Source organism: Hippoglossus hippoglossus, chromosome 24, assembly GCF_009819705.1.
Source record: "Hippoglossus hippoglossus isolate fHipHip1 chromosome 24, fHipHip1.pri, whole genome shotgun sequence".
Classification (NCBI taxonomy): domain Eukaryota; kingdom Metazoa; phylum Chordata; class Actinopteri; order Pleuronectiformes; family Pleuronectidae; genus Hippoglossus; species Hippoglossus hippoglossus.
In genome coordinates, this window is record NC_047174.1 from 1,002,989 (window position 1) to 1,027,561 (window position 24,573).

The 24,573-nt window shown below is 44.8% G+C and overlaps 1 protein-coding gene across 3 annotated transcripts in view; it reads left to right on the forward strand.

The window, feature by feature from the left end:
- Positions 1–24,573, forward strand: part of col12a1b (collagen, type XII, alpha 1b) — an 84,706-nt gene that overhangs the window by 17,964 nt on the left and 42,169 nt on the right. Inside the window, exons 13-30 of one of the 3 annotated variants that reach the window (XM_034580559.1) lie at positions 4,128–4,397; positions 5,985–6,251; positions 6,978–7,170; positions 7,554–7,678; positions 9,640–9,789; positions 9,893–10,012; positions 10,124–10,288; positions 10,404–10,550; positions 11,393–11,535; positions 13,889–14,018; positions 15,281–15,426; positions 16,547–16,676; positions 16,805–16,941; positions 18,028–18,157; positions 18,696–18,835; positions 19,893–20,025; positions 20,161–20,178; positions 21,525–21,664. In XM_034580559.1, coding sequence (XP_034436450.1) covers positions 4,128–4,397; positions 5,985–6,251; positions 6,978–7,170; positions 7,554–7,678; positions 9,640–9,789; positions 9,893–10,012; positions 10,124–10,288; positions 10,404–10,550; positions 11,393–11,535; positions 13,889–14,018; positions 15,281–15,426; positions 16,547–16,676; positions 16,805–16,941; positions 18,028–18,157; positions 18,696–18,835; positions 19,893–20,025; positions 20,161–20,178; positions 21,525–21,664 — 2,684 coding nt within the window. The remainder of the gene's footprint in view (positions 1–4,127; positions 4,398–5,984; positions 6,252–6,977; positions 7,171–7,553; positions 7,679–9,639; positions 9,790–9,892; positions 10,013–10,123; positions 10,289–10,403; positions 10,551–11,392; positions 11,536–13,888; positions 14,019–15,280; positions 15,427–16,546; positions 16,677–16,804; positions 16,942–18,027; positions 18,158–18,695; positions 18,836–19,892; positions 20,026–20,160; positions 20,179–21,524; positions 21,665–24,573) is intronic. The other 2 variants (XM_034580561.1, XM_034580560.1) reach the window with 2 other exon arrangements.

A 24,573-nucleotide genomic window follows, 5' to 3' on the forward strand; every position in this document is an offset into this window, starting at 1 on the left:
GCTCAGCAGGAGCCGTGCTGCGTTCACGGTCTGGTTCAGTGTGAGGAGGCTTGAAGTGCGAGGCCTCCAGACATCCCTGGTGCTGGCCCACAGCAGAGGCAGCTGGCAGGAGGATCCTCTTTCCCTTTGTTTCAGTTCAACCTGTTCAGATCTGCAGCAGAAAACTCCGCTCCACTGCTGCCGTTCCCACGTTAAATCCAGTGATCTCACTCTTTCTTATTGTAAAAACCTATTTTACTGTACACACTCGCGTTAAGCTTCTCCAGGGCCTCCTGTGTGCACGAGGCGGTTTCTGTTTACAACCGAATGCATGGGAGCTGAAATGGAAAATACTTCTTCAGGCCAGAATCAGCAGGTTAAAGTGTTTTCTGTGAAATATCAGGTTGTTTCCCAAACTACCGTATAAATGCAGCTTTGTTTTCATTCGGTCTGACATTTTTCAAACAATGGCCCGATAGATCCATGGATACGCTGGAGTGTGGTTCCTCTCTCAGTTGTTTGGGTGTAAACTTGTCCACAGTTGATGTTTAAAGAAGCTGCAGCTGCTTGCGGCTTTTTTCAAGTCCCTCACTTTGAACACTTGTTTGGAAGAACCCCAAAAAGTGGACATGAACCAGGAGTTCCTGATCGTCGGCCCAGCGTAGCGTGACGCTGCTGTGGGATGGAAAACCTTGCAACACAGTGGAGAGAACATTTCATTGTCAGATTGATGACTGATAATTAATTCTGAATGACTTCCACAGAGCACTGAAACAAAACTCTGCTAACGAGTGTAAGAAAAAACGAGATTGATCGGGTGCATTTGAGGCTTTACTCATAATTTTCGCTTCCTGTTTGAACTTGTGTCCATTAAACCTTTAGTTTAGCCCGTAGATGGTCGTGAGTCCTAACACAAGGGCGTGTTCCTCAAGTTCTTTAATCCTGACGCTTTGGAAATCGAAAGCTTTGATGCTTTTCGTGTAAATCAGTCCCAGACCTCCAACCTGTCCTCATCTGTCTTCAGCTTTCTGCAGCGTTTCCAGACGCTCCTCAGGAGGGAGGCTGAGGCCGAGGCTGGAGTTTGGACTCGTGGTCTTTACTTTCCAGCTCAGCCAGTAAGGAGAGTTCTCATCGCTCTGTGCTCCCGGCTGACAGCACGTTGCGCTTGAGTTTAGGATCAGGATGAAACTGGGAAATTCGCTTTTTCCATGTTCTGCTTCAGTAGAACCATATGTTGAAAAGACTAAAATAAGACAAGATAATCCCTCTAAATCTTTTTAAATCTCTTGTCTTCAGAGCAGTGTAAATATGTGTTTGAATCAAGCTCAGTATACATATTTATACATAATAATTTAGCTTTTATAAACTAAATGTGTCCTAGATTATTAGTTGAATTAACTTTATAAACTACTTATAAACCTCGGCCAAGGAGGTTTTCTCCCCAATCTGTTGTTGGTTGGTTGTTTAGTTTGTCAGCAGGATTAAACAAGAACTACTGGACTGATCTCCACTAAACTTGGTGGAAGGATGTGGGTCAGGGAACAACTCTGATGTGGGTCAGGGAACAACTCTGATGTGGGTCAGGGAACAACTCTGATGTGGGTCAGGGAACAACTCTGATGTGGGTCAGGGAACAACTCTGATGTGGGTCAGGGAACAACTCTGATGTGGGTCAGGGAACAACTCTGATGTGGATTTGGATCAGGGGGTTGATCCAGGAATTTATTACAGTCTTGTTAACGTTGCGTGTTGGGAGGTTTTTCAATATGTTGAGATCTCTCAGAGAAGAATTGACTGATTCTTATGAGTGTGTGTGATTTGGTTCAGATCCAGTGTGATTTTCTACATGTTATTAATATTTTATATTGTTTATTGCTCATCTCCTAATCTCTTATAATTTGGTTTTCAACATTTGCAGCGTGTTGTTTCTTGTATTGTAATTGAGGCGTCTGCAAAACAGGAGAAGTTGCTCGCTGTGTAAATAAAGGTTTGACTGAATCATTCCCGCTATAGCCTTTGAGCCACACAGGAAATTAGAACCCTCGACTCTGGCACTGCCGCTGCCTTGCTCAGAGAGTATGTCTTCTGATGTGGAGTAGCACCAATTACACTGCCAGAGTGAGTTTTTTTTTTACTTTCCTGCCATCTGGGCCACCCGTGAGAAACCAGCCGTCACCCTGTGAGACTCAAGGTGCTTCACATGTCTGACGATAGATGGAACATGTCAAGTGGCCAAGTTTATACAAAGTTATTGGCCGAGACTCTTTCCACTGAGACTGCTCCGGAGGCAACGAGACCCAGACTCCTCCTCCAGCTCGGAGTCAGAGAGCAAGAGGCTTTAAATGTAGTTTCATAAAACCCACAGAGGAGTCAGTCTCCCTCCTGCTGCTGTGGATCCTCTCTTACTAATCAGATCATCTCCGTCTCAACTCAACTGTTCCACACACAGATATTACCTGGATGTTAAAGCACATTTAAAGTGTAAATCTTTCACTTGCTAAGTTATCGTTGAATTGTAGACGTTCCAATATTTATTTATTTATAAAATATCACAGAGGCAGGTGCCGCCATCTTTTGCTTCTGACGTCATTTGGACTCCGTAGTGACCGAGGTACAGTCAGTCTCAGCTGTCAATCATTACATCTCTGGTCCACATCCCATCTGCTGACATGGAGGAGTTTATTACCGTCACCGGGGAGCTGTCATGTCGTCCATGTTTATTTACAGTATATATATTTGGTCTGATTGATGGATGGAGACACACAGAGAGAGAGAGAAAAGTTAACATTCCTCCGCTCCTTGATTTCCCTGTGGTTTTGTTCACATGAGCTTCCTTTATGGAACATTTTTTTCAGACAGATATTCCACAGACATCTGACGACTGTCTGTGGCTGCTCATTCCGAAAGCGTCCGCAGTCCTTGAAGCCGATAGAAGATGGCAGCAGCTGTGGAGAGCTGCCTGTTGATGGAGGCTGCAGCCGCGTCTGAGTGACGACGACTGAGCAGCACATGTGAAAAATCATATAAACTGGTTGTATCAGTCTGTTGGAAACATTGAAGCTGTTTGCAGACCTGCACTTGAGTCCAGACACTTTCCTGAAATGTCTGTCAGAACACAGATGTCCGAGGACGTTGCTCCAGATATTATTCGGAACATTTGCCGCAGCCCCTTTTGTAAAACAGTCCTGAAGTCGGCCCTCATCACCAGAAGCTCTGGAACCTCCTCGTCTTCGTCTTCTACGTGTACGGCTCCTCTTCTTCATCCTGAGATCTTTGTGTTCTTCCAGCTTCACGTCCGTCACGTGTTAGAAACCTCATCAACACGTCCACTCGCTCTCTGGGAAGCTTCCACACATTGTCCTGCTGTTTCCTCACATGGACTCACTCTGACACTTTAACATAACCTCCAGAACACGTCAGGAACACGTCAGGAACACGTCAGGAACATGTATTGAGTCCTGTGCATCTCAGATTTTTTATTTATCAAATCAAATGGAACCTTTCAAATTAAAAGCCTTGCATTTTTGCAGCCTGTGCAGAACATCTTTTTAAATTGAATATCTTTGTCATATGCGCAGCCTGTGTTTCATTATTAGATTTTTCCGTAGCTCATCTTTCTGTCTGACCACATTTTGCTTATTTAAAAGGATGATAATTTTTAAAAGACATTTCTGGCAGAGAGAGATCTGCTCTGGTCACATTCAGGCTTCTTCCACTTGAATGATTGAGTTTTTCTTAGCTTCAGTGCAGGAACACTCACGTTGAGTCTGGCCCTTGTCACTGAACACACTTCAGACTTTATAAGTGAAATATCCTGACCCTTGTTTTCTTGAATCTGGACCAGAAACTATTTTTCCGACCATAAACATTTCGGGAGCTGTTTCTCCAAAGATCTGTATCGACTGGTAAATGAATCAAAATGATTTATTTAATGCTGCCTCTGTTGATTGTGTAGCTGGAAGTGATTGACCGTGATAATTATCACGTTATGGAAACTTGGCTCCGCGGCTGCACCTCCTCCGTTCGTGTTGTCACCTTTTCGCTGAAGAGGGATCATGATTCCTCCTCCTCGTCTTCCATCATCCACAGTCTGAAATAAACTCAAGTTGCATGTTTGTTTAACCCCTTCCCCTGCTTCTTGTTTCCAGACGCGGGGCCTCCGAGAAACCTGGTCACCAGCGACGTGACCGACACCAGCTTCATGGCGTCCTGGACGGCAGCGCCTGGGAACGTGCAGATGTACCGTGTGAAGTGGAAGTCGCTGTTTTCCAGGGAATCCGGAGAGAAGACGGTACCGGGACACGTGACCAGCACCGCGCTGGACGGTCTGACTCCGGAGACACTGTACCAGGTGTCCGTGGTCGCCGCCTATGGTCACAAAGACAGCGGCCCGCTCAACGGACAGGAAACCACTGATGGTAAGAAACACGCCGCACCACTGACGCCCGCTGTCCAGGATCAGAAGTGGTCGAGGGGACGAGTTGGGTCGAATTAAAAACTATTGTTTAGAACGTCAGGAATCATTTTCCTCAGGAGTTTATGTCTCAGTCTCTAGTTTCAAGTCTTCTTCAATACATCTGATGTTCATTTAGTGAATTATGATCATTCAGAGTCAAACAGACCATAAAGCACCGGATGTGAGACTCTCACCTTTTGACCTTCTCGTCACCGCTGCAGCTCGGCCAGGCTCGGAGCAACATCTTGGAAGCTTTCACTCTATTTTCAGCTTTTGACATTTGGCAGAAAATAATCTGTTTTGTGTTTTGTGGCACATGAATGTAATCAAAAGTTGATTCAAAACATGTTTGAGAGCGTGAATAATTGTCCAGTTCTCCAAATTATACTTTTCCGCTTTTCTCCGCCATGGGAACGATCCAAATTTTAATTAAGATCTTCATTCTAAATTATTTTCAAACTGATTCGAAGCTGTTTTTTTTGGTGAAACATCACCGCGACGACGGTTTTTTGCGTTTTTTGCAGAAGTAACATAAGTAACAGCTGAGGGTAATATTACATCGCACAACGTGTGTGTCCTGGTTGATGAAATGCACATTGACATTCTTCACCAGAGATGAGACACGCTCTAAAAATGTCAACACATTCCTCCACTTGGGAAATCAAACGCACAAACAGGCCACACAAAACAAATCACTGAGTACAACACGACCATGACATCTCCTCCGGTCAGATCTGGAGACGAGTTGGACGCCGTGTTTCCTTCAACCGACAAAAATCCTCCAGAGTGAAATCGAGCACTTTGAGAAACTTTCCTCTGGATCCTTAAATAAACATATTATTCCCTTTTGCTACGTTTTTTTCTTTAAATCACTCGCAGCATCATCGGAATAAGTTAATTTCATTTTATTGGGGTTTGGTTTTTTTGGAGGGTGAAAGGAAAATGTGGTGAATGTTTCCTCCGCAGCCACTTAATGATTTCTGGGTCAAAGCCTAATTCATAACCAGTTAGTTTTGGCAGGAAGCAGACGGTTCTATTTAACGTTTTTATGATTATATATGACGAGCGCTCACAGAAACCACACCGGGCTGGTGAATGGTTATCATGGTTTAAATGAAAAATAAGTAAATGATGAATGAAAGAAGCAACTGTGTAATCGACACAGCTTTTTATTTCAGAAGTTTGTTTCTCCACCAAAGAGAGAGATTTACTTTTTAATCTACTTTCATTCAACTAACTATCTGTAATCGTTTCCACCTCTTATATAATGGATAAGAGGCAGTTTTTAATTGGAATATTTTAAACCTCAACTCAGATATTTCACTCAGCTCTAAAGATACTTTCAGATGCATTCAAATATTTGACACTTTTCTGGTAATATTAAGACCTTATTCTGGCTCCAATACTTCGTCATGTGATCGTGAACCGTAAAACTGAAATCCATCATTCTCGTAACAAATCAAACATAAAACCACTGGAATCCAAAGTGGAGCTTCTCTACATTTCTACATCTAAATGATCTGGACCCTGTTATGCTCTTTGTTTTCAGCCTCTGCTGCCGGTAAAGCTCTGACCGTGTCGGACGAGACCGAGCGATCCATGAAAGTCACGTGGACGCCCGCGCCAGGCAAGGTGGTCAACTACCGACTGAAGTACGTCCCAAGCGAGGGGGGCAAGGAAGTGGCGGTGAAGATCCCCGGGAAGGCCACTTCCACCGTCATGAGGCACCTGCAGCCGAAGACCACGTACGACATCACCGTTCACCCCATCTACAAACGCGGGGAAGGAAAAGCAAGGCAAGGAGTAGGAACGACACGTACGTTGGTCCATAATTCAACCATCTGAGAGAGTCCACCGCAGACGCTTCTTAACCAAGACGTTTGAACCTCAGCTCGCTCTTAAACCCCGTCGGTGGGGAAATGAAACCAAGAATCTGCTGCTTTTTCATTCTTATTATTTACAAATGATTGAAAGTGTCTAAGTTTAAAGGAGCTGATCTTTAATTCTATTTACATCCAGTCACGTATCTGAGTTTATGTGACTCTGGTCTCAAATGTCCCCTTCAGGCCGGGATGAGGACGTGATGACTTCCCTCTCGTGTCCTTACTGAGACAAACAGAGAGAGGAAATCAAGTGCTATCACTTCTTTCAGACGAAGCATTAACACAGGTTTTGCTCATTCAACTTGCAGATTTTTGTTTCCATTGTTCCACCAAGAACATGATGTTCTGAGCGAGGTGGAGTTTAAAGGACTTGTTAAGATGAATATGTCTCACACTACAGCGTCTTCTCACCACGACACTAAAACCACAGTTAAACACAGGCTCCATCACACGCTAGCGTTACTAACACACCGCATGACACTGGGCTTCTTTAACAAACGCCACCGGGTCCAAGGATTTGTATTATGGACTAATGAGAAACTGGCTTGACTGTGGTGCGGCTGATCTTTCAAACCTTTGCCAACAGTTTGAAAGTGTGTTGACTTTTACCTTCAGTGCAAGTTGGTCCTGAAGTCCTGCCCCGGGTTCTTCTATTTCAGTGTCGCCCTACAAGAGTCCGCAGAACCTCCAGACCTCAGAACCCACCAAGAACAGCTTCAGAGTCTCCTGGGATCACGCTCCCGGGGACGTGCAGGGCTACAAAGTGACCTTTCACCCCAGTGGGAACGACATTGACCTGGGGGAGCTGCTCGTCGGCCCCTATGACAACACCGTGGTTCTAGAGGAGCTCAGGTCAGTTTTCCTCATGAGGAATTTAAGGGTTTGATTAAAAAAGTCGCCGGAAAAGGGAACGAATACAAATTTAAAGGAAAATCTTGACTTTCACACAAAGTTCTTAGTTTTTCGGAACTAAACCAAACAATTTCATTCAACATGTTATTAAACAAAAACCAAAGATTCAATTTATTTTCCCTTGAGACTAAAAACAGAAAATACATTTCTCACAGAGAAATCGTTGGAAATGGGGGAAAATTTTAGCATTTTTGCTGCTACAACTTATTTCAAACTGTGGAATTAAAGTCAATCACCTGTTTTGCGACTTGAGGTAAAAGACCAGGAGTTATATTTTGTATTTACTTGATGACGTTGAGAAAGACTTTTTGTTTTTCCCTCAGGGCAGGAACAAAGTACTCTGTGTCCGTGGCCGGGATGTTTAAGGGAGGCGAGAGCGTGCCTCTGGCCGGAGAGGAGAAGACGACCCTCTCTGACGCTCCTGAGCCTCCTCCTATCGACGACCCTGGTAAAAGCTGATAACCCGAGCTCGCTGCACCTCACACCCTGTTGTCAGCCGCTCTACGGAGCAGGTCTGCAGACCAGATGCTCCCTGAGCCAAGTCGCTTCAGAGCAGTGATCTGACTGAGGTAGAATCCAGCCAGAGGGCTGAAGTATTTGTTGTCGAAGGGAATTAATGTCACCGGCGCGTTGGAATTGCAGAGTGAAGTCTGACGCAGACGATTTGAATTAGTGCAAATTATTTCGAGCTGTCTGGCTCGTGTTGCCTCTCCTCCCTCGGTGTGAAGTGACATGTTATCTGGAGCGTTCACACTGACGTTTATAAATGAGGATTGGACATCGTCCTCGACCACCTCACACGTTGCGTCTTTGCCAGTTTGACCACAAACATCAGATCGGTATCTTTTGGCAAAAAAATGTTGTCATGGAAAAGTAGATCTTCCCCATTTTTTACTTTTCTGATGTGTCTCAGCTTTCAAGTCTTTTTTTTTATGGTCTTGAATGTTGGCCACCGCACGAATATATCAAGGTTCGGAGAATGTGCTGCTCCTCCAGAGGAAGAGCTGACCCGGGCACGGATTCCTGCTGTAATGGGGAGCAGCTCGTTAAACGTCTGCTTCGTTTTTAAACTTTCGTCTTTAAACAACGTGTGAAAAACTCGACACTGAAGTCGGAGAGTTTTCAAACTTTTCCTGAATCACTTGAGATCATTTTTTTACATCTTTGCAAATGTTTAAATTCAACGTGACGTTAGCTTGTTGACCGTCACTTCTATGTCTTTGAGTGAGGATTCAAATCACAGGACGTATGGAGGTTCCAGTAAAAGTTAATATCAGCAGAGATATTCCTCAGAGATAAGACAATGAAAAACATGAATTAAACCAAAATTAGACTCATACAATATTTGGTTCCAGGGAATTTAACAGGGAGGAGCCTTTCTCTGAAATTATATAAAGATTCAAATCTGATCTGAATCTTTCTGGTCTAAAGTTTCCACATTTAACAAAACATTTCCAACTCAACAACCACCTGGGCTTTATTTTTTATTTTTCCCCAAACGTTCAACTGCATCAAACTGACAATATGAGATTTAATGTGTCTTAAGAAGTCAGGATTGTTTATTCAAACAGGATGAACTTTGTCAGGGGTTCAGGCCCGAGTGCCAAAAGCAACCAGCATTTAAAACTGCTGCAGGTTTTTGTCGGACCCCAGTTTGTGTTTCCATTCAGACGGAGACTTGATATTAATTTGCTCAGATTTTAACCTGTCGTCTGCAGCCTCTAAACGCTGACTCTGTTTTTATTAATGAACTCCGGAGGTAAAACTCCGACTCAGTTCCTCTTAGCGTCGAGCATCTGTTTCTGCAGCCGGCTGAGAAAGAGCTGAAGGTTTAGAATGATTGTCTCCTAACCTGTTTTCACTTGCACACGCAGGGGCCCTGTTTTTAATCGCTCAGCGTCCGCAGAGCGTGTCGTCCCTGACACGTGTCGTCCTCGACACACGTGGACGGGCGGACATTTTTCATCCCTACAGGTGCCACGGGCAGGAATGTGCGGTAGCTTTGTGGAGCAGGAGCAGGCCTCGTATATCACAGTGTCAGAGAGGCTGACCCCTGCAGGACTGATTCATCGCTGGATATTAAAACTCTGGAAGAGAAAGAGCGAAAAGGCCTGAGGAGAGAGCAGCTCATCCAGAGGCTGCTGCACAACGTGTTACCAGAATGAATTCATTGTGTAAAACACTGTATAAACATCTTTGTCATGTTCGATTGTGAGAGTTTTGTGACTTTACTTCTGCTCCTCACTTCTCTCTGATGCATCACACACTGTTTCCTCTTTTCCACACTTTCCTCACACACACACACATCTCTAATGGATTCTCGTGAACCTGAGCGGACACTCCTGGTGGGTGACTGTGGCGTCCACGGCGTCTGTCCTGACTGTCCTCGCCCTCACTGTCTCTCCGCAGGCACTCAGTGTAAGACCTCAGCGATGGCGGACATAGTGCTGCTGGTCGACGGCTCCTGGAGCATCGGTCGCATCAACTTCAAAACCATCCGCAACTTCATCTCTCGCGTGGTCAGCGTGTTCAACATCGGCCCTGACAGAGTCCAGATCGGTAAAACATCCACGCCTCTTACTGCTCACACCGAAACTATGACTGCTCTTCTAACACTGCTGGACTTATTGTTTTCTGACACGTGCCTTGGTTTCCTCTGCAGGTCTGGCTCAGTACAGCGGAGACCCAAAGACCGAGTGGCACCTGAACACCCACCTGACCAAGGTGTTGCTGATGGACGCTGTCACCAACCTCCCGTACAAAGGAGGAAACACCATGACGGGTGATTGAATGTGTTGTTAGCCAGAGAGGACTCAACCAAACCTAAACGCCAAAACAGAAGTTCTCTCTTTGTTTGGATTCTTTGTCAAACCTGTTTGTTTGCGTCACACAGGAATGGCTCTGAACTACATCCTCCAGAACAACTTCAAACCCAACGTGGGAATGAGAGCCGGCTCCCGCAAAATCGGTGTCCTGATCACAGACGGAAAGTCCCAGGACGAAATTGTTGTCAACTCCCAGAACCTGAGGGACAGCGGCATCGAGCTGTACGCCATCGGTGAGTGATCCCTGTCGTGCTGCGAGGACGAGCTCTGGAATGATGGTGCTGTGATGTTCAGTTCACAGACGTTCGGTGATAATGTGTTTTCTAAAGAGGCTGTTTGTTCTCTCAGGTGTGAAGAACGCCGACGAGAACGAGCTGAGGTCCATCGCCAGCGATCCCGACAGCATCCACATGTACAACGTCAACGACTTCAAGTTCCTCACTGACATCGTCGACGACCTCACCAACAACCTGTGTAACAGCGTCAAGGGTTCAGGTGGGAAACCGACCGTTGAGCTGAAAATTAGAGGATTCAACCCATTTTTACAACATTTTATTGAATTAACTGAATTACATTTTTTAATATTGGAACTTTAACTCGACACGAGGACAAATCGTTTCAGATTCTACCTTTTAACGAGGAACTGTAAAGTGTATATGCTCGGCTGCTGCTTGAGTCAGATTTACACCTTCTAGTAATTACCGGTGTTTGAGGTCAGGTGGAAACTTAACTGCTTCAGAAAGTTTTATTTTTCAGGAATTTACAAAACCACAGTTTTGACTGACAACCATAATTTTCTGAAATTTGACTACAGGCTTTTAGGCAGTTTTACAGACGCCCCGAGGGCTCGACACAGACAACATGGAACTTTAGTCCAAGTGGAGACACGTCAGCAAAGTTACACTTACACACGGTGAAACTAATACTGTTAGATAAATGGGTCGAGAGTTTTAAATCATGCAGTCAGTGTTTTACCAAAGTTAGAACATTAGGCTTTTATTCACAAATCAATTATACTCTTAGAAAACTAAAAAAAACTAAAAGGAACAAATAAAAATAACTGAATAACCACAGATCAGCCTGACTTAACTGATGACGAGTAAATTGACTAAACTCTTCAGACCGTCAGACGTTCTTTTCTCTGAAAGGGCTTTTTGTCTGTAAATCAGTTTTAAGAGGAAACTCTAAAAATGACTTACAGCGTTTAAGATAATTCAGTTTTTAAAGAAAGCCGCCAGCTTCTCTGTCAGCGGAGCAAACTCGTCGAGGGCAGAGTTCACCGAGTGAAATACTTGACATGTCGGATCATATTTCAGCTCCTGCTTCCTCCCTTTCAGATACGGAACTGGAGGCGCCCACCGACCTGGTGACCTCCGAGGTGACCCACCACTCCTTCCGGGCCACCTGGACGGCGCCCGACGGCCCCGTAGACAACTTTCGTGTCACTTACCAGATGGCGGCAGGAGGACCCACCCACGAGGTGAGCTAACGCTACTCCGCTGAACCTGGTTCAGATGTTTTAATCTGGTTCAATGTGAAGAAGTTTGGGATCAGTTTTACTAAATGGTCTCAGATAATCAGTCCATGATGGGACTTGGTTAAAACCTGTTTGACTTCCTGCTTCAGAAACTTAACGTTCACCATCTGTTGGAAAACATCCTGAATATCATCTTGTTTATTGGTTAATTCCCTTTTGGCTTCCATTACACTGTTGGTTCATATCTGTGAACTGAATCCGTCAGGTGAGATTTACGACTTCCTGTGAGTTTAATAAATAAGAGTCAGACACTTAAACCCTTAAACCCAACCTGCTGCAGTTGAATATTCTGGTGTTTGTCATCGTCGGGCAGATTTAAAGAAGAGCGACTCTTCCACATACCCACGTCTGTCTTTTATTCAGAGGCTCTGTGCACTCGGCCTTCACCGGCTGAGATGTGGATCTCAATCGCTTCGGTGAACCTGCTTTCAGTTTGCACTTAACCTCCTGTCGGTGCCGTCTTTAAAAACCCAGCGCTGGGTCTTTTCCATCCTTTGAGCTTTTATTGGCTCTTGTCAGACGGAGCCTGTGCAATTACACTCGAGCTGTTCTGAACTCGAGCAGAGTTTCCACTGGATCCACTTAGTTTAACGCTGCAGACCTCACACCGGGCCGAGACGCCTCAGCTAACAGCCCCTCGCCTCTTTTATCTGCTTACCTCAGACTGTAAAGAAGAGTGAATGAAGAGAAGAGACATATGATATTTACATGCTGGGGTTTAGTGCAGCTCTTATCTCCGCTCAGTGCAACAAGAAAGTGACTTCCTGAATTACAAGCAGCCAGTGAGAAGACGGGTCGAGGCCGAGGCCCGCTGCCAAGAGATGAAGCACAAACGTCTCCGGCTTCTGGAGCCACTGTTTCACTGTGGACCGGCAATATTCACACATCGAGGAGGAAAAGAAATACAGACGAGGAAAAGACCCAAACAAGTTGTTTCCTGTCAGCGAGGTTGAGTTTGAGTTATCTGGATAACTTGGAGACCAAGGAGAACATGTCAAATTACATTTTACCGGTTATTTTAAATTCATTTTCTTAAACCCATCTGAACCGCGTCGTCTTTCAGGTCAAAGTCCAGATAAGCTCTGATTTGATCACAATGTAAATCTGACGAAGCAGATGATGATTGATTCAACAAAGATTGAAACAGGATCAAGAGAAACCAAACTTTATTTAAGAAAGTTAAACGTAGAATAGAAACGCGTTATCGATGACCCGTAAGAATGTCTCGATATAAGATGGAGATGTTTCTGCAGATCAGAAACACGAACAGCTGGAGAATCCAGTGTTTGTTGCTTCTCCTCTGGGTTTGATTTCCCAGCAGAACAGGAATCTAACACCGCTCAGCCGCCAAGCTGAACGTCCCACTCAAGGTTTTTCCCACCAGCTCATGAATGCAGCACAAGGGCTTCGGCTTAACGGGCTGTAATCATCTAAAGGTGAAAATATGAGACCTGGAGCTCCATCAAACTCCAAGAGATCAGGCCAGCGGCGCTTCAGCCAAATCTTTAGCTGACGCAGCCTCTGCTGGTTCTTGTGCGTTCATCGTCTTCATTGTTCAGTTTGTTGAGTCAAGCTTTATGTTTGAAGCAGAAACAGTTTCAAAGGTGATTTTCATTCCTCGAGCCACTGTGACGGCAAAGAGAACCTCGAGTCAGATTCTCTCATCTTCCCTTTGTTTCAAGTGTCGTTTCACATGTCGGATCAAAAGCTCTGACGCCATCTCCTTCCAGTCACTTCTCATTAGCAGTGTTCTGAAACATAAATCCTCTCCGGCTCAGCTCCACTGTGTTTGAACTTGCCTGATTAGCGATTGGAACGTTTTATTCTCAACCTGCTCTACCTTGATCCTTCGCTTCCTGGACGACTGCAGATTGTCTGCTTCTTTCAAAAAGAACAAAAACTTGGCACCTTCTGCACTTTCCGAACTCGGACGAGTTTCTCAACGAGAGCAGGAGCCTCGTTCAGAAGAAACTAAGTACGTACAAAGGTCCAGTTGTAGAGGTTATATGATGAACCATCTGGTCAGTGAATTAAAGCCACACTATTTAAACCACATCTATATTGTTTCTGACACTTTGCTTAAGACATATTTAAGACAATTAATGAAGATAGAGGGTTGAGTGAAAATCTCCAACGTTGCATCATGATTCATTTTGTCTGGGTTCAAATATTTCAAGTCACAAAATGTGCGTCTTTTGTGCCAAGTTAATTTGTAAGAGACCTGGAATGAGGCAGACGTATCTGATCCAGAGATTCAACTGTTCCCAGGATGATAACACGTCCTCTGTCGTTTCAGCTGATGGTCGACGGGACGGTGAGCAGCGCCGTGCTGGAGGGCCTGACTCCTCTGACCGAGTACGTGGTCCACGTTTACTCCGTGGTCAGCGAGATCAGCAGCGAGCCCCTGAAGGGCACAGAGACCACCTGTGAGTGTTTCCTCTTCACCTCTGTACCCTCCTCCTCTTCCTCCATCTCCCATCGCCACCAGACGTCTGAGCTCATTTCCTCTTAGTGTCATGGGAGAAGCGTTCAGTCCTAAACACAGATGGGATTAGAGAAGAGCTTTAAAGTCTGACAGCGTCATCGCTCAGTTCATTACTGTTGTGGGAAAGAGTTTGTGTTTCTTCTATACGAGTTGTGAGATAAACATATATATTTCTCTGCTCATTATCACATCAGTTGTTTACTGTCCTCACCCCCTCACCCCCCCACCCCATCACCCTCTGTTTATTACAACACATACTTACATCTGATCTGAGGCTGGTGGGCGAGGTGAGAATCCCACCGAGCCACAGAGAGACGACAGTTAAAAGGTTTTTTATCATCTGTGTCTCAAACAAACTGATATAATGCTCGTAGGTTTTGCTTTATTTCTTCTTGAATGTGACTTTGACAGTTTCCCTCTGCTGCTGTTCACTTAGATGGCACCAGATCTCTGTGCATTTCTTCACTGTCATGTTTAAACTAACACTGGGTCCAATGTCTGCGTCACGTCCCAGTCTGCAGTGCGTCTGTCAGAGCTCGTAAAGAGGGTGTCCTCGATTGATCCGCTGCTGAGACAGTGAGGAGATGGACTCGCTGTACGAAACACATCTTCTGTTTTAAATCAGATGTTCAGGGTTTTACATCCTGTTTCCTAGTGTAAGGGATCAAATCTACAAATGGTTTGGTGTCTGTGTGATTGTTGAAGGTTTCAATGGGGTCTGGAATCCTCCCAGTTAATATTCCTGTAGATAAATTGATTTAGTCATGTTTACCTCTCTGCTTCTGTCAAGCACATGTTCAAATGTGCAGCCCTCAGGATTTGGAATCAACAAATCTGATTTCTTCTCACTTTGTTAATCCTCCACATGGAGGAAAACACAGAAAAGACTTCCCTTTAAAACAGAAACCTCAACACGACACGCGACACCAAATATCCTGCACATTAATGGAACTCAAGTTTATGATCTTTTTGGGATCGTAACCTCGATGCTGCTCTTGCGTTTGTGTCATTATCTTTGTATTGAGCCAAAAAACCTCCTCCAGACATCGATACGTATCAAAACAGATTATTTCTGTCCCACGACTAACAGCAACCAGCTGTTGCTCGTATTCTTTTCACAGACACTTCAACTTTCTATTATTACTATTGTCCCTGAGAACCTGGTTTGACAATGACCTGATGATTAACTTCCTGTCCTCTCAGTGCCGCTGTCAGCAGCGCGGAACATGGTTGTCTACGACGAGGCCGTTACCACCATGAGGGTGAGGTGGGAGCAGGCGGCCGGAGCCTCTGGCTACATGTTGCTGTACAAGTCCATCAACGCCACCGAGCCCCAGCTGGAGAAAGAGGTAGAGTGATGCTGCGTCGGAACGTCAAGGGTTTGATCCCTTTTGGAAGCGTGACGTCAACGGAACAATTCGAACTTGTGACTGGGTCTGGAACCTCTCGGATCATTTTGGTTTCCGAGGGACTTGATAAAGAGTTGCAGAGCAGAGGTTCAACTTATCAGATCAACGTGCAATTCATCGTAGTCAACCCGCCCTACTTATTTTAATTAATGAGATGCAAAGGAAAAGCTGTGTGTCTAACATTAAGAATAACATTAACATGGTTTATCTTGTGCTGAGCAGATTAATGTTAAGTACGCTGCAACGCCTCAGACACAAACGCTCTTAAACACACACTTGGACTCTTGGACTCACACATTAATTTGTGCGCTCAGCATTTCCACCTTGACTCTAAAAGAGCGGGATTCTGCCGGCGCCGTCTTACTGCTTCCAGATGGCGATACGATGAGCGCCTCCCAGAGCAGGAAGTGGACTTCGGCTCAGGCCCACAGAAAGCCGAGCGCTCAGACTCGCTGGGTAATGGGAAGGATTAGCTCATGGTGTGAAGTCATCGGGTGATATGAGCAGAGCAGATGCTTTATGGGCCGAGCTGAACCTCTGTGGTGTTAAACCTACATATGAGGAACATTAATGCTGGAGAGTCTGCACCTGAAGTGTGAATCAACGCTCATCACATGAAATCATGAATCAAGTGACTTTTCTTTTAGTGAAATCACAGATTTTGGCACATTTTGATTTATTGGGGGTAGAGCGGTGTTCCAGTCTGAACCACCAGATACTGAACCACAAACTGTATGAATGTGTGTGTGAGTGGGTGCATGCACTGTAAAGTACTTTGAGTGCTCATCAAGACTATGAAGGATATATAAATACAGACCATCTACCAATTAATATGTATCTGGAAAGGAGTCTTTAAAAAACTATGGTAATAAAAGGTATTAAATTACCACGATCACGTTCACCTACTGGGGAAAACTTTGTCAGAGCTTTGGGTCCAATGAGAAGGTTTGAATCACTTTATGTTAATTATGTGTTCAGCTAGAAAATCATTATTATGATTCTGTCACAAGTTCCTCAGGTGTCTGTGTTTTCCATCCACCTCTCCTCCACCCCCCTGTAGGTGCGAGTCGCAGGAGACGTGACGAGCCTGCAGCTGGAGCAGCTCCTCCCCTACACGGCGTACTCCGTCAGACTGCTGGCCCTGCACGGGGAAGCTGTCAGCGAGCCCCTGGACGGGATGGGAGTCACCTGTACGTCACTCTGAACCCACTCACTGAATATCAGAAGCCCGTGCCAGGCTCCAGCAGAAATACTGACAGTGATGAGCTCAGGCGGTTGAAGTTTTAACGGATCTCCTCCTGACCCTGTCCTCCCTCAGTGCCCTTGCCTCCTGCTGGAGTCCTGACGATCACAGACGTGACTCACAGCACCATGAGGCTCAACTGGGACGCTGCTCCTGGAGCCGTCCGCAGATACCTGATCACCTACAAGCCGGATGAAGGAGACCTGAAAGAGGTGAGAGGGAGGTTTCATGTTTCACCTGTAGGAAAACAGGATAATCCCAGAGATTAAGTCATTGTGTTGTACAGAAACAGCTGGTTGGTGCATTAGTGAAATACGAGTTAGGGTTAGAACACATTCACACATTAAACTTAATCTGGTCTGACAAGAAGGTCTGCTGCTTTACAACCAGTGACGTCGATTTAAAACATTTATCTCTCAGGCTTAATGTGGTCATTATGCAGTCACTGCTTTTAAAGGAGTCAGTTTTCTTAATAAGACCTTAAGAGCATCTTTGGCAAAACCTTGTTGCTCAAACTCTCCAGCAGTTTTATGTTTCGGGCAGCGATGGACGGCTGTGACCTTTTCCCCTGGCAGGCATCCGGTCTTCCTCCCCTGTCGTAAAGAAACACTGCATGGCTGAGAGTTTAAAAAGGTCTGTGAGGTCATTCAGAGGTGGCCTCATACGCCGGGTGAAGCTTTACTCCACTCTGATGTCTTCGTTCTGGGAAGGCATCAGGACCAAGTGGAGAGTTACCGCTGGCTGATCTTCATGAGAAAAGCTCCGTGCTGGCAGGCGAGCGCTGGCTCGGCCTGGCTGGATCACCGCGGCACCGAGCCGTCCTCATAATTTCTAACTTGGATGTCTGCAAAGGACAAACAGTCTGCGACGAATCTGCAGCCGAAGGTGGCGTAGGTGGACGACCGGCGAGACGCTGCCAGTGTTCTGATGGATGAGCTGCAGCAGCTCAGCTCCTCTTAAGGATTAATACTGAACACGTCTTATCTCTACAGAGGAACTCGTTGGATTCGTGCCTCCTGACTGAGAGCAGAATTTATTCCCTCCTCCGATACCGCTTCTATTCAGCTCTCCCCTGAAATGGAAAAATTCTACTGATGACACGTTTCAGCAGTTTTAACCCACACAGCTTTGCCGTCATTTCAAGGGGAAGCAAGAAAAGTTTGACTGATTTCCATTTGGTCCACTGTTCCTGTCAGAATGACTTGTTAATAGAAATATCCTCTGTTTGTGTTGATGAAGGTGAAAAGATACAGACATGTAGACGTGTACTTCTTGATTCTTAAATCTGTCACCTCCAGGCTGAAGTCAACGGTGACATCACCACCCTGGACCTGTCCTTGCTCACGTCTCAGACCGAGTACGACGTGGCCGTCACCCCGATCTACGACGAGGGACCTGGAACCACAATGATCGGCTCTGCCATCACAGGTCGGAATCAGCTTATCTAGACGACTGTTTGCTGTCCTGGCTCCTAAATGGTGGATCGAGCTCCCCATGGACATCCGGACAGCAGAAAGTTTACACATCTTCCGCCGCAAACTAAAAACACTACAGACTATACCTTGGATAAAAACTTAAAACTAACAATTTAGTAGCACTTAAATGGCACTTACTTATAGCACTTTGTAGTTTTGCTTTTTTGAAGAAATTGTACCTTCTTGATTCTTCTTGTTCTGGGTTTGTACCCTCACGCTTGATGCACTTATTGTAAGTCGCTTTGGATAAAAGCGTCAGCTCAATGAAATGTGTGTGGTTTCATTACTGCTAAACTCAAACCATCTGCAGATAAACCAGAACGACAAACGTACAACTTACAAACATAAAGCCAAACACAACACACATGGTTAGAACAAACACACACACACACACACACACACACACACACACCTGCTGGTCAGTTACTCTCCGCTCCAGTGAATCTTCTTCACTTGACGTTGCCTCATCTCTCAAACTTCCTCGTAAACAGACGTCGTTCCCGCCCCCAAGAACCTGCGCTTCTCCCAGGTGACCCACACCTCGTTCAGAGCCACCTGGGAGCACGGGGCCCGGGACGTGGCCCTCTACCGCATCGGCTGGAGCAAGAAGGGGGAGAACGACTACCAGTTTGTAAGTGAGCTGCAGTCAAACATTCACACATGGACACAAGGCAGCAGGAGCTTTTACGACTGGATTGAATAATTCACACAACACAGAGTTTGTTTAGGTTGATTTCACGTTTTCCTTTTGGCTTTTTTTAGATTCTGCTCCTGAAAAGCTTCATGTCACGTTAAGGGTGTTATGGGTCATGGACATTATTCAAGTTGATGTGGACGTATAAAAGAAACATGATACAAACAACCTTCATGTTTCAGCCTCAACTGTTCAACTAATCAGGGAAGATTAACGACTGAATTTCTTTAAATGAGATAATTATACAAAGGTGTTTTTAGTTAATAATGGTCCGGTTGTATTTGGATGTTCATCCTGAGCAGATACTTTATCCAGATAAGCTGCTTCTCTTGAAATATGCAAATGAATATAGTTTGGACAGCAGCGTCCGTCTGCAGCGACGGTCGAACATCTGGTTTCATTTCATCCACTGGGAATCGAACCAGTGGAGATGTTGCCTCCAGCACGGTGGTGTTTCCTTCCTGTGATTAAAACTGGAGCCAGAACTCAAATATATTCAGTAGAACTCTGAGTTCAGGTTCAGATCATTCAAAGAAACCCACCTGCAGATACTGACTTGCAGAATTAAACCATCAACCTTCCTGTAACCGTCTTAAATCTGAGAACGAGGCTACGACTGTGAAACTGAAGATGCTGTTTGCATGTGAAATAAGACTCGTTCTCCAGGGCCATGATTTAAACTGCTTCTTCTTACCGAAGCAAAACTATTTAAGGAATGATCCGCTGTGGTTTCACAGATGTCTTAAAACTGCCATGCCTCACAAAACGTACTTATTTTCTCCGCCAAGACTTAAGTACAAACATCCATCTCAGCCGAGGCAACAATAATGCTCTCTTTGTTTTCACTTCTGCGAAGCTCTGACCCTGCAGTTGTTTCTGGATCTGATTCTCCTCTCTCCACACGACATACATTAAAACACAAACTCAATCCAGTCTTAGTTTATCACATTAATACTTTACAACACTTGACCTCTTCCTGTCCGTGTGTTTCCAGTCCATCCTGAACAGCGACGAGACGTCCCACGTCCTGCCGAACCTGGACATCGACACCGAGTACGACGTCACCGTCACAGCCATCTACCCGGACGAGTCAGAGAGTGAAGACCTGATGGGAAGCGAACGCACACGTAAGTCATCCAACGCAAACCTCTCAGCGTCCCAGCTCCCGAACAAACAACCAGCGTCTTCTCCCCTCACAGATGTTTGTCTCATTCAAAGAACTGTAATAATAATAATGACGTTTTCTCAACATCTCTTTCTAGTGTTAAAGGCTCCGGAGGGTATGTGATAGGAGAAGGATGAGTTTCCTTTTCAATGTTCATGAGTCTGTGTGGAACGGTAATGTGGACGATAACAGTGTTGATGGGAGCACACTTTCGTTCTTAACTGCATGTACGTGCACTTCAGTGCCTCACTGTGCGTTCACACCACAACCAACGCGAGGAGGTGGACTGGAATGAGAACCAGTCCGGACAACACCGTTCCATAATTATACCGCTCAATGGAAAACATTGACTTTCATAAAGACTTCTGAAGTGAAGAGGTTGCTTTTCTTGATTCAATTTGATTTGCAGCACAAGCAAAGAAGAACTTTTTCACTCCGACTCTTTGGCTACTAGCTATTTGGTATTATCAGGCTAGTACGATTTATTAATGCTAATTATTATGTATATCAAGTGATTACTTATACGTAAGAGTGTTTGACCTCAACCCCACAATTTTCAACCCAAATCTACGCCCGTGGTGCTGCCGCTGCCAATCAACCTGCGGATGATGAGTAAATGATAAGAATGAATTTCAGGAGTCATTAGGAGTCTGTTTCCGTCGTGAGGCTTAAATTTATACTTCATTTGAAAACGTGAGCTCACATCCGAGGTTTTAGATGATTGTGGTGTGAACGTGGATCTAGAGTGACCCGACATGTCGTCCTCCAATCAGTAGTGACTGATTATCTCTGTGAGACATTTTGTGTCTGTTCCATCTTGCACCGTTTTGTCATCATAACATTTTCCTGTTGTCATGGTGCAGTTCATCCATTCATCGTAACGTCATGTCATCCTTCATCAGCGTTCACCTCAACCATCAAATTCATGTTGTTGCATGTTGTGTTGCATTTCTGAACAGTGGTTCTGCTGCGGCTGGAGATCTCTGCACTTCTAATTCAAATTAAAGTCATTTTACAAAGTGTCTGAGGAAAACTCCCCTCATTCAACTTTCAGACTTTGCCCCTCCACCATTTGTTCATAAGTTTTCATAGTGCTGCTTTAATTTGTTAGAACCTGCAGTTTAATATTCCACATCTAAAAAATGGACTCTTATGTTATCAACCCCTAATTTTGTTTTCTTTAACACCTTGTTTGTCCCATAATTAGTCAAATATGTTCAGTATTTGCTGATGTGAACTGAACAGTCAAATTATTAGAATTAGAACTGCAGTCCTGCTCTGAACAGCTTCATTGATCAAATCACCTCCCATGCTTTCATCCTAAAAACAATCCTTCCAGCTCCATGACCCGTGGAGACTGGGAGAGCATCATCATCATCCTCCTCCTCCTCCTCCTCCTCATCTTCATCACTGGTGATTTTTACTGTTTATCTCACTGCATGTCTCTCTCTGTGCTGCCAGTGCCTTCAGAGCCTCCTCGGAATCTGAAGGTTTTAAACGCCACCGTCTCCTCGCTGACGGCGAAGTGGGAACACGCCCCCGGCAACGTCCTGAACTACGTGATCAGCTACAGACCCAGCGCTGGAGGCGAGACTCTCTCAGTGAGTCCACTACACACAAACGCTATTCATTCAAATACCACAGATTTGGGTCACTTGCACTAATATCAGGTAAATATTTAAAACTTCAAATGCAAAATACAGGGAATAGTTAAATTAAAGTTGTTTTTAGTTTGTTTGCATCTGAATCAGAAAATGCACGGTTAGTGTATTTCTAAATTGAGCCATGAAGGAATCCCTGCAGAATCATAAGAGACAGCAACGGAGATAAAATCATTTAATAATGAATGAATTACATTATACAAAGTAAAGAAAGTTATAGTTCTGTTGTAGAGATTAATAAATAAAGGGGTAAATTACAGTTAAGGTAAAGTAATCAATCTGAAAATGGTGCAGATGTGTGTTTGAGTCTAAAGGTATATTTCAGAACTGCGCATTCCTCATCTGAGACCTCAGCAGGATTTATTTTCTGTCAGCTGAGTCTCCTGGAAAATAAAACTGCTTTGTATTTATTTAACCCCGATGGGACATTTTTTCAGTGCAATGTGTTTTTCAGCTGTTAAACTAAATACGATAAATGTGCCTCCAGAGGCCGAATCAGCAAGAAATACTTGTTCTAAAAGACACACAGAGAATAACTTGGCTCATCGTTTCATGGAGCTGCGTCACAGACACTGAACAATGGAGTTCTGACTTCTGATCTCTGAAACGTTGATTTAAGCTCTTACACCCAAACTGGCTTCAGGTCGTGGATTGTTAAAACTGCAACCTCTCTCCCGTCACCACACGTCTGTGAAAGTAACGAGAGGAGCAGTACAACTGAATTCCTTATCAGGGTGTATTTTCCTTACATGTTCCTACAAACACAGGTTTTTGTTCCGCTGTTGTCGGGCGCGGCGTTTCCCAGCGGCGCTGCTTTTTGACCAGCGGACATCTCGAGTCAAATCTGTCAGTGTCCTCACTCAGCGCGATTCCCAAAGCAGAAATAGAAGTTCATCATCAGGGGCTGGGTTTGATGGGAAGGTTTCTCTCTCTCTTCAGATACATGTTCAAGGGAATCCCCAGAAGAGACATTTGTCTTTTTATCACATCTCTATACACTGTCAAAATAAAGATGTTTCCTGTGCACAGTCATCACACAGGCCATTAGCAGCTGTGGAAGTACAGCGAGTCCTTTACTTTGAATGTACTTGAGCACTGTTACTTCACAGCACTGATTGTTAAGGGAATTTGAGGATAGATAATTAGCTTCATAGATGGGTAGTGGTGGATGGATGGATATAGATGTTAGATGGGCAGGCCGGTAACAACCTGATTCATTTCGTCAATGGTTTTTATCTGTGAATGTATTGAGACTGACCGTGAAGAGACGCCTCAGCCGCTTCATAGAGTTCTGTGTTAATAAAACTGAGTCTCAACAAAAACAATCAATAAACGGACACAAAAAACAAAGTAAAACCTGATCAAACTTGTTGCGTTTCGAGCCTGAGTTGGATTTTCTGTTAGAGCCTTTGTCTGGAGACGTCCTGAAGGAGTTCAGCTCTCTGTCAGAGGAACGTCTCGTCGCTCTGAGCTGCTCCTTCTTCTTGGCGTTGGGTTTATCACGGCGTCCCCATCTCCTGCGTTTGGCCGCTAGCTCTCATTCCTACAGGATGACCCAGCAAGTGATTAGAAGCGACCTGAGAGGAGAGTGTGTGAGAGGAATTTCAGCCAGTTAGACACATTTCACTGTGTCTGAGATCTGAGATGTTATGACAGTGTTCCCCCAAACACAGTGTCATGGTCTGATCCCCTCGCTGAGTCACACGTGTACACATCAGGAGTGAGAGCATCTGGTGTCGCTGTGTCACCTCTGTTGGTTTTAGCATCAGTCACTGCTCTGGAGAATGTGTAATGAACGATTTGGGAATAAGAATAAAAGTTGTTTAGTCTCTGTGCTGATGCTTTATGTGACATCATTAAATCCAGTGAGTTATGATAGCATCGGAACTCGCTGCAGAAGGAGGTGGTTTCTCTCTGTGGAATAAATCCCACTCATCACCCACAGAGACGGAGAATAACTGAAGAATCACTTTGAGAAGCTGCAGCTGAACTGAGAGATTCATCTGGGGATATTTTCTATTTGACTGATTATCGTGCTTGTCTCCAAACTCTGATACGTCTCGTTCCTCCGAGCCTCAGATCCTTTGTTTCCCCACAAGATGACAAACACATGAATGAGCCTCACTGCTGCTCTGGCTGACGTGTTCCTTCATCACCATGAACCAACACTGGGGTTTGTTTTGACTCAGCCCTGCAGCCCCCAGGAGCAACAATTCATTAATTCATTAATCCACCACTGAAAAGAGTGCCCAACAAATCCACTCTATACTCGAGTTTTCTCTTTCAGCACTTTTAAGGTTTGTTGCAGTAAAGTAAAGTCGTCTCAGGAGCAGCTGAGGAAATAAAACTGTCGGTGAAATAATCCAACCATTTGTTATGAACGGCTTGTCCTGGTGAAGTGACACGGCTCCTGTGATGAATGCAGTGTTATGAATGAGGATTCTAAACAGAATATCATGAGCTGGATCCCCACAGGAGCCGCTGATGGGCTGGGAGTGAGTTTAACAGCTGCTGGGAACAAACACACACATTCTTACATGTTCCTAACAACAAAACAACAGGATTCCAGACATACTGATGTAAACGTGGAGCGATGCTCTGTTATGTATCTCTTAGCTACCAGGGAAACTGTTTATGGCTTTTCACAAATGTGTTTACACTGTGGTATCGCTCCGTGATATACTGCACAGTTTGTTTGCTCAGGATTTCCCCAGCGCCCGCTTGAATTCCTCTCGCACAGAAATACTTCACCCGCGTTTCAATAATGTAAATAGTTTGAGGAGATTGTCCTCGGAAAGAGCAGATGAGTCTCCAAAACACGACACAACTGTTGTGCACTTTCAGTCTTT